At 57.6% G+C, this 9,961-nt stretch overlaps 1 protein-coding gene across 2 annotated transcripts; it reads left to right on the forward strand.

Annotated features, from left to right (window-relative positions):
• Positions 1-403: 403 nt before the first annotated feature.
• LOC138817500 (phenylalanine--tRNA ligase alpha subunit) lies at positions 404-9,123 on the forward strand. Of its 2 annotated transcripts, none has more exons than XM_070007908.1 (13): positions 404-556; positions 3,420-3,557; positions 3,646-3,744; positions 3,824-3,942; positions 5,259-5,351; positions 5,447-5,575; positions 5,695-5,810; positions 6,467-6,551; positions 6,664-6,763; positions 6,870-7,038; positions 7,123-7,200; positions 7,286-7,400; positions 7,889-9,123. In XM_070007908.1, the coding sequence occupies exons 1-13, from the start codon at positions 410-412 to the stop codon at positions 8,022-8,024; spliced, it is 1,524 nt and encodes a 507-aa protein (XP_069864009.1). In that variant the 5' UTR covers positions 404-409; the 3' UTR covers positions 8,025-9,123. The 2 variants fall into 2 exon arrangements, with proteins under 2 accessions (XP_069864009.1, XP_069864010.1); XM_070007909.1 differs by having other exon boundaries at positions 6,873-7,038.
• Positions 9,124-9,961: the final 838 nt, after the last annotated feature.

The raw sequence follows: 9,961 nt of genomic DNA on the forward strand, positions 1-9,961 counted from the left end.
TCCGTGAGACTCTTCTCTCCAAGGAACCACCAGCAAACCCGAAGTGGCGCCGTGGCTCAAGCTGTAGAGCGCTCGCCTTGAGCTGAAGAGCTGAGGGACAGGGCCCGGGCCCAGAGTTCAAGCCTCACGACCCACCAAGAAAAAAAGAAAGAATAAAGAAAGTGAACTTCAGTCCCCTTCAAGCCATCAGTGTATCCTCGCTGGTCAACCAAAAGCCACTCACTTCTCCACAGTGCAGGTGTAACGGACAGAGCCCATCCAATCCAGTGAGCGTCCATTCCCACACTTAAGATGGCGGCCCCGTAGTCACGCACGACGGGCCGCCACACTCAAGATGGCGTCACTTCCGGTTCCACTTCTATAGTCCCGCCCCCGGGCTTTGAACACGCTGTGCGCGCTGGGAGCAGACATGGCGGACGGTCCGGTGGCGGAGCAGCTGCTCCGGCGGCTGGAGGCGGCCGATGGCGGCCTGGACAGCGCGGAGCTGGCGTCCCAGCTGGGCGTGGAGCACCAGGCGGTGGTGGGCGCCGTGAAGAGCCTGCAGGCCCTCGGCGAGGTGAGCAGGCTCCCGGGGTGGGTGGGGGGCGGGGGTCCGCCCTGGGTCCGGGCCCGGCGGCCTCAGGTCGAGGTGGGGATAGATCCACCCGGGTGCCCCGGCCGGGGACTCTGGAACGAGTGAATGTGGGGGCCATCGGTTCCTCGGTCTGTGAGAAACGTCTGTGGAGTCTGATGCATGGCCCCGGTGTGTGGGACTGGGGTTGGGGTGTGATGGCGGACGGGGAGGACGGTTGCGATCTAATCAGAGTGGTTCTCAAATGACCAGAGGGTGTGCGTGTGTGTGTGTGTGTGTGTGTGCATGCGTGTGACCCAGCAGTGATGCCTGACTGACGCAGATTTGGGGTGCAGGGAAAACAGCCCCGATGGATAGGACAGCAGAATCGGGTGTGGGCCTGTGGAGAGGAAAGCATAGTTTTAGGGATCTTTTTTTGGAGGGGAGGGAGGAGTGCTTCCCACACGTTTCTGTGGGAAGCACTGGGTTCCCTTGGGGAGCGGCAGGAAGCTGGGTCCAGGAGGGTTTAGTAACTTTCCCAGGGTCACATAGCAAGTAAAGAGTTGAACGGGGATTGGAAGAAAGGGAGGTAGAGTCTGCAGGCCCTGTCCTTTCCTTCAGTCAAAGGGCCAGAGAGACACCATCATGACAGAATTGCAAGGCCTTGTAGGGCATTTATCTCCCAGAGGTACTAGGGAGTTGGAGCACCTTTAGGAAGGACTAGTAGGGTCAAAATTAGAGGTCAAGCTAGAGGATATAGTGTTTGACTTTGGGGAGGTGGTTGTTAAGGAAAGGAGGTGGAGGACGACAGGGGTAAATCTCAGCATTCTGATGGGGCTACATGGAAGGTGATGGAGTCACAGAGGATTCTGGAGAGCTCATGGGCCACCCAGAAAGCTAGATCCATGACATCAGGATCTGTGCCATTTATTTATTATTCATTTTGTCAGTCGTGGGGCTTGAAATCTGAGCCTGAGCACTGTCCCTCAGCTCTTCAGCTCAAGGCTAGTAGTGCCCTACCACTTGAGCCACAGCACCACTTCCGGCTTTTTCTGCTTATGTGATGCTGAGGAATCCAACCCAGGGCCTCATGCATGCAAGGAAAGCGCTCTACCACTGAGCCACCATCCCAGCCCTGTGCCACTTTTTTTTTTTTGGGTCCGGTTGTGGGGCCTGAACTCTGGGCCTGGGCGCTGTCCCTCAGCTCTTCAGCTCAAGGCTAGCGCTCTACCACTTGAGCCACAGCGCCACTTCCGGCTTTTTTCTTTTTGCTTATGTGGTGCTGAGGAATCGAACCCAGGACCTCAGGCATGCAAGGCAAGCGCTCTACCACTCAGCCAACTTCTCAGCCCAAATTTTATTTTTTGTCCAGTCGTGGGGCCTGAACTCTGGGCCTGGGCGCTGTCCCTCAGCTCTTCAGCTCAAGGCAAGCGCTCTACCACTTGAGCCACAGCGCCACTTCCGGCTTTTTTCTTTTTGCTTATGTGGTGCTAAGGAATCGACCCCAGGGCCTCAGGCATGCAAGGCAAGCGCTCTACCACTGAGCACCTTCCCAGCCCTGTGCCACTTATTTTTAAAGAGAAGTTCTGTGCCTACCCTAGTCTTAGTGTTAGTTGTTGTCTAATCTTTGCCATATTCTTAGAATGATGGCATTCTTATTGTTCCCATTGGGCAGATATGACAAATGATACTCGACACAGATCAGTAACTTCACTGTTATCACTAGTAGGGGGCTAGTAAAACTGGATTTGAAATTCGTGTTCAGATTGCAGAGATCAAAGTTATGGTGGAACCAGGCACAGTTGGGCTCACCTGTAATCCCAGCTACTTAGGAAGCTGAGGTAGGATGATCAGAGTTCAAGACAGGCTGGGTAAAAGTATAAGACCTTGTCTAAAGAACAAACTAAAGGAGGCTGGGGAAGGTGGCTCAGTGGTAGAGTGCTTGCCTTGCATGCATGAGGCCCTGGGTTCGATTCCTCAGCACCACATAAGCAAAAAGAAAAAGGCCGGAAGTGGAGCTGTGGCTCAAGTGGTAGAGCGCTAGCTTTGAGCTGAAGAGCTGAGGGACAGCGCGCAGGCCCAGAGTTCAGGCCCCACGCCGGACCCTAAAAAATAAAAAAAATAAGAAGTTACGTGGTCTGGGAATGTAGCTTAGTGGTAGAATGCTTGCCTAGCATGCATGAAGCCCTGGATTCAAATCCTCGGTACCACATAAACAGAAAAGGCCAGAAATGGTGTCATTGCTCAGAGTGGTAGAATGCTAGCCTTGAGCAAAAGAAGCTCAGGGACAGCACCCAGGCTCTGAGTTCAAGCCCCACTACTGACCAAAAACAAAAACCCCAAAAACTAAGGAATCAAGCAAAAAGGCAGGGGCCTGGAGCGCTTGCCTAGCATGCAGGAGGCTACGATTCCATCTCTAGCACTACAAAGGAAGAACTTAGTTGGGCACAGGTAGCTCACTCCTGTTATTCTAGCTTCTCAGGAGGCTGAGATCTGAGGATCATGGTTTGAGTCCAGACTACGCAGGGAAAGTCCTGAGACTCGTATTCCCAATGAACCACCAAAAAGCTGGAAGTGGAGCTGTGGCTCAAGTAGTAGCGCACTATCCTTGAATGAAAAAGTCAAGAGAACACAAGGCCCTGAGTTCAAGCCTCAGTAATGGCACCGCACCCCCCCCCCCAAACAAAAAAAAAAGAAATTAAAAGAGAACTGTGTGTGTCACATGAAGGACCTGGAGGCTGGGCCGGGGAAGTCCTGCCTTGGGTCCCTCGGCTGGGAGGCTGGGCTTCAAATCCCAGCCTCACGTGCTGCCTGGGGAAGAGGCCTGGCTCTCACCCCACCTCCACCCGTGCTCCCCATCTCCCTGCAGGTGATTGAGGCTGAGCTTCGCTCCACCAAGCGCTGGGAGCTGACCGCGGAGGGCGAGGAGATGGCCCGGGAGGGCAGCCACGAGGCCCGCGTGTTTCAGAGTGTCCCCGCGGAGGGCCTGGCGCAGAGTGAGCTCATGGTATTTGCCTGCAAGCAGGGGTGAGGGAGTGCAGGGAGTGGGGAGGGGGCTTGCAGGGTACCCACTCACCCCTGCCTGACACCCCCAGCGGCTGCCCAGCGGAAAGGTGGGCTTCAGCAAGGCCATGTCCAACAAGTGGATCCGCGTGGACAAGAGCGCGGCCGAGGGGCCCCGTGTGTTCCGCACGGTGAGTCTCCCTGTATGCAGGTGGGCACACGGGGTGGGGGCCGCAGGGGCGCCCGGGCCTCAAACCTCACTACCTGCAGGTGGAGAGCATAGACGATGAGGTGCAGCGGCGGCTCCAGTTGGTCCAGGGGGGACAGGCCGAGAAACTGGCTGAAAAAGAAAGAAATGAACTGCGGAAGAGGAAGCTGCTGACTGAAGTGTGAGTGGCTTGAGCTGGGGAGAGGGGGATGTGGGGGAGACCATGGCTCCCCCCAGTCCGCCTTTCCATCTGCATATGTGACCCCAGGACCTTTGCCCCTGCTGTCCCTACTGGTAAGAACTCTCTTCCTGGGGCTGGGCTGGGGAAGGTGGCTCAGTGGTAGAGCGCTTGCCTTGCATGCCTGAGGCCCTGGGTTCGATTCCTCAGCACCACATAAGCAAAAAGAAAAAACCTGGAAGTGGTACTGTGGCTCAAGTGGTAGAGTGCTAGCCTTGAGCTGAAGAGCTGAGGGACAGCGGCCAGCCTCCAGAGTTTAGGCCTCATTGCCGGACCCACCAAAAAAAAAAAAAAAAAAACCTCTTCCTATGGATCTTCTGGGTCCATCCTTAGTCGGGTGCCAGGGACTCAGACCTGTAATTCTAGCTACTCACGAGGCTGAGATCTGAGGATCAAGGTTTTGTGTTTTGTCAGTCATGGGGCTTGAACTCTGGGCCTGGGTGCTGTCCCTCAGCTCTTCAGTTCAGGGTGAACACTCTACCATTTGAGCCACAGCGCCACTTCTAGTTTTCTGGTGGTTTATTAGAGATCAGAGTCTCGTGGACTTTCCTCCCTGGGCTGGCTTTGAACTGTGATGCTCACATCTCAGCCTCTTGAATAGCTAGGATGACAGGTGTGAGCCACCAGCACCAGTGAGGATCAAGGTTTGTAGCCACTCTTATCTCCAAATAACTAGTGTTTGGGGGGGGGGGGGGCCGGGAAGGTGGCTCAGTGGTAGAGCGCTTGCCTTGCATGCCTGAGGCCCTGGGTTCAATTCCTCAGCACCACATAAGCAGGAATAGCCGGAAGTGGCGCTGTGGCTCAAGTGGTAGTGTGTTTGCCTTGAGCTGAAGAGCTGAGGGACAGCGCCCAGGCCGAGTTCAGGCCCCACGACCGACCCCCCCCTTCCCCCCCCCCCCCAAAAAAAGAAAAGAGCCAGAATGTAGTTGTGCCTCAGGAGGTAGAGTACCAACCTTGAGCAGAAAAGCCAGTGAGAGCGCAAGGCCCTGGATTCAAGCCCCAGTGCTAGCACACACACACAAAAGGCCTACCTTTGCTGACCATGGCCAAGTCACTTGGCGTCTTCTGGCCTCCGTTTCCCTGTCTGTACAGCAGCCCCCTGTCTCAGGGCTGTGGTGGCAGAGCCCTCCGGATTTCACCGCCACTGCATCCCAGCTGTTGGCTGTGCCTCGAGCAGCCACTGCACACGCGTGAGCACGGGCGGGAGGCCACGCGGGGTGGCTGCGCAGCTGAGCTCCCGTGCCTTTCTCTGGCCGCAGGACCCTGAAGACCTACTGGGTAAGCAGAGGCAAGGCCTTCAGCACCAGCATCTCCAAGCAGGAGGCAGAGCTGAGCCCAGACATGCTCTCCAGGTAGCACGCTGCCCAAGGCTGTGCCCGGGCGGGGCGGGCGCTGGCGGGGCGGGGCGGGCAGCCTTCACCAGGCTGGGGCTTCCCGTCCCCCACAGTGGCTCCTGGCAGAACCGGTCCTTCAAGCCCTACAACTTCGCAGCCCGCGGCGTGCCCCCCGACAGCGGCCACCTGCACCCCTTACTCAAGGTCCGCTCCCAGTTCCGGCAGATCTTCCTAGAGATGGGGTGAGTACGGGGCCCCGGGTGAGCACGCTGCGGCACGGCGCCGGGGCCCAGGGTGAGCACGCTGCGGCACGGCGCCGGGGCCCAGGCAAGGGCGGGCAATCAGGCTGGTCTTCCCCTAGGTTCACCGAGATGCCAACGGACAACTTCATCGAGAGCTCTTTCTGGAACTTTGATGCCCTCTTCCAGCCCCAGCAACACCCCGCGAGGGACCAGCACGACACCTTCTTCCTGCGAGGTGGGTCCATGCTGGGGTGGCTGAGGGGCCTCTGGGTTTCTGTTCACCATGGTCTAATGTCTGCTTTCCTCTGACCATGCCAGCGGTGCCTACCCCAGGCCCTTTGCTCCTGCTGCACCCTCTCCCAGGAACCAGTTTGCCCCAGATCTTCAGGGCCATCCTAGCCACTGGAGTTGAGGGCAGTGGTTCAACACTCACTTAGTCTGTGCCAGGGCCTGACTTTTCTTCCTAGCACCCAGCAGGAAAAGGAAGTTCACAGTGTACTCAGCAGATGGTTCTCTCGCTCTCTTTTTTGTGCCTCATCTGTTAACACACAGTCGAGAAAGAGGCCGAAGCCCCTCCGCTGGGGAGGGTGGTCTTTGTTGAAACAGAGGTAAAGTGAGGGAGGAGGCCATATTTTTGGAGAACTGTAGATGGGAGTGGGGCCAGTGCCAAGGTCCCGAGGCAGGAATGAGTTGTGACTAGAGAAGGAAGACACAGAGGCAGGGACAGGTCTGGGGCAGGACTTGAGTATCTTCTGGATAAGGTGGGAGCCTCAGAGTTCTGAGCTAGAGGGGTCAGAGGGGCATGGTTTAAGTGGTAGAGCACCTGCTGAGCAAGTGCGAGGCCCTGAGTTCAAGTCTCACTGCTGCCGCTTTGGGGCTGGTGCTTGCTAGATCCAGCCGAGGCCCTGCAGCTGCCCATGGACTACGTACAGCGTGTGAAGCGGACCCACTCGCAGGGTGGCTACGGCTCCCAGGGGTGAGTCCGGACGGAGGCTGGGCCTGGGGAGAGGTGCGGGAGAGGAGGCCCGGGGAAGGAGGCCGGAGGCCAGGGCAATGCATGGACCACCCGCCTTCCTTTTGCTCTGAAGTTACAAATACAGCTGGAAGCTGGATGAGGCCAAGAAGAACCTCCTCCGCACCCACACCACCTCGGCCAGCGCCCGGGCGCTCTACCGCCTGGCCCAGAAGGTGCGCAGTGGCCTGGGCAGGGGAGGCTAGCGCTGGCTGGCCTCTGACCTTCTGACCCCCATCCGGGCCCCACCTGGCCTGGCTGTTACCCCCCCCCCCCCCCCAGAAGCCCTTCACACCAGCCAAGTACTTCTCCATCGACCGCGTGTTCCGCAACGAGACCCTGGACGCCACGCACCTGGCCGAGTTCCACCAGATCGAGGGCGTGGTGGCCGACCACGGGCTCAACCTGGGCCACCTCATGGGCGTCCTGCGGGAGTTCTTCACTAAGCTGGGTGAGCTGGCGGGGCGGGCTGGGGGCGGGGCCAGGGAGCAGGGAGGAGGCCACTTGCGCCATCACCCGTCACTGTCCCCTGCAGGAATCACCCAGCTCCGCTTCAAGCCGGCCTACAACCCCTACACAGAGCCCAGCATGGAGGTGTTCAGCTACCATCAAGGTCTGGGGCACCCCGTGGCATGGCCTGGGAGCCTCTTCCCTCCACGAACCCCCATACAGCTCCCTGCCTTCCTTCTGCCCTGCAGGCCTGAAGAAGTGGGTGGAAGTTGGGAACTCAGGCCTCTTTCGCCCCGAGATGCTGCTGCCTATGGGGCTCCCTGAGAATGTGTCGGTCATTGCCTGGGGGCTCTCGCTGGAGCGGTGAGTGCCCCTCCCGGACTGCCCGGCGTGGGCAGGTCCACTCATTCCTCTCAAAGGATCTGTCCTGCATGATGACACTCGGCATCTGTGTCTGCCACCGTGCTTGGGTCCATGGGAAATCCAGGTGAACTACGGCAAGACCAGGGAGTCAATGCAGCCAATAGTCGAGGCTGTGTGTCCCAAAGCCGGCAGTGCCAGCTCAGCAGACAGGGGAGTCAGGGAGGGCTTCATGGAGGAGGCAGCTCCTGAGCAGACCAGTGATAACAGGAAGACGCAGGGATGTTTCATCCAGCCAGTGCAAAGGCCCTGAGGCTGGGCTGAGCCTGGTGGGTCTGGAGAAGAGCCAGAGAGCGAGGGGGCAAATGGGAGGATATGGGGGCCGGGAGGTGGCAGGCCATGGAGGTCTTGGGGGCCACAGCGCTTTTCCTCAGCTGATGGAAGCCCTCAGGTTCCAAATGGAGAGTCTCACTGCTCACTTCCCCTTCCAGCCCCACCATGATCAAGTACGGCATCAACAACATCCGGGAGCTGGTGGGCCACAAGGTGAACCTGCAGATGGTGTACGACAGTCCTCTGTGCCGCCTGGACGTGGACACTCCCACACACACACAGGAGGCCGCGTGATCCGAGGCCCTGGACGTGGACACTCCCACGCACACACGGGAGGCCGCGTGATCCGAGGCCCTGCCGCCCTCGCCGGGCCTCTGGGGCCGGCCTGCTCTCTCCCCCGACTCATCCCGGACACGCGCCCACCAGAGGCTCTTCCTGCCACCCGGGCTGTCCAGCCGCGAAGCTGGCGGTGGCTCTGCTGGGCAATAAAGCGGGCCGCGGCCCCCATGTGAACACGCCCTCAGGGTCCAGTGGGGTCCTTCCGGCTCAGCCTGGGGCTGAATCTAGAAGAAACCAGGTGAGGGGGCCCCAGAGGGAGAGCTGGGAGCCGGGCGCCAGTGGCTCACGCCTGTCATTCTAGCCACTTAGGAGGCTGAGATCTGAGGATCAGGGTTCAAAGCCAGCCCTTGCAGGAAAAGTAAGTACGACTCTTATCTCCACTGAACCACCAGAAAAATGGAAGTGGCGGTATGGCTCAAGTGGTAGAACACTCTGCCTTGGGGCTGGGAAGGTGGCTCAGTGGTAGAGTGTTTGCCTTACATGCATGAGGCCCTGGGTTCCTCAGCACCACATAAGCAGAAAAAGCCGGAAGTGGCGCTGTAGTTCAAGTGGCAGAGCGCTAGCCTTGAGCTGAAGAGCTGAGGAACAGCGCCCAGGTCCAGAGTTCAGGCCCCACAACTGGCAAAAAACAAACAAACAAACACTCTGCCTTGAGATCAAGAGCTCAGGGACAGCACCCAGGCCCAGAGTTCAAGCCCCACGACCAACAACAACAAAAAAAAGCTGGGGAGTGGCGTGGGTCCTGGGCAGGCTGGGCCAGGCCTTCTGTGGAAGAGCAGCTCCATCTTATCAATAATAACAGTAGCCAGCCCAGGCAATGAAGTCATGAGACTCATCTCCAACTAAGCACCAAAAGGTTGCAAGTGGAGCTGTGGTTCAAATGGTAGAACACTAGCTTAGGGACAGTGCCCTGGCCCTGAGTTCAAACACACGCCAAGCTAGAGATCCCGCTGTAGTGCTGTCAGCTGAAGACTTTTTGAGTTCAGGTGCTGATGTTGAAGGAAAATAAAAGGCAAAGGGTTTGATAGTACATTGCTGTAACCCCAGCATTCAAGAGGCTGAAACATGTCATGTTTTGTAGCGACCGTCTACTCGACCAGCGAGAAAGAACGACCACCACACCAGGAGTCTTCTCAGATCACGCTTTATTGGAGAGCCTTTTAGTTGATGGGAGAGCTTGGGCGCGAGAGAGTGTGCACCCGAAACATAGCCGCTTATATAGGGAAATAGGAACGCGGGTCGGTCTATTGTTGGTCGCCTGCCTTTCACCGTCACCAGGTGTCATGGGATTGGCTGGGGACTCTACTTGGCTCGCGCACGGTGCAAAGCCCAGGCGTCCCGCCAAGCACCGTCTAATATGGGGTGGTTACCTCAAAGCTGCAAGGGAGTGGGCGGAGTCTCGCCCCGGCTCCCTACAATGTTTCAAGGCCAGTTCAGACTCCATAGCAAGTTCTTAGTTCAAAAAAATAAAAGGTAATTGCTGGTGGTTCACTTCTGTAATCCTAACCATTCAGGAGGCTAAGATCTGAGGATAGCAGTTCGAAACCAGCCTGGTCAGTAAAGTCTAAGAGACTCTTGTTTCTAATAAACTACTCAAAAAAAAGAAAAACTGGTTGCCGGACACCGGTGGCTCAGGCTTGTAATCCTAGCTACTCATGAGGCTGAGATGTGAGGATTGGGGTTCAAAGTCAGCCCGGCAGGAAAAATCCGTGAGATTCTTTTTTTTTGGGGGGGGGGTCTGGTCATGGGGCCTGAACTCTGGGCCTGGGCGCTGTCCCTCAGCTCTTCAGCTCAAGGTGAGCGCTCTACCACTTGAGCCACAGCGCCACTTCTGGCTTTTTCTGTTTATGTGGTGCTGAGGAATCAAAACCAGGGCCTCATGCATACAAGGC

Source organism: Dipodomys merriami, unplaced genomic scaffold (assembly GCF_024711535.1).
Source record: "Dipodomys merriami isolate MVZ:Mamm:240054 unplaced genomic scaffold, mDipMer1.0.p SCAF_70, whole genome shotgun sequence".
Classification (NCBI taxonomy): domain Eukaryota; kingdom Metazoa; phylum Chordata; class Mammalia; order Rodentia; family Heteromyidae; genus Dipodomys; species Dipodomys merriami.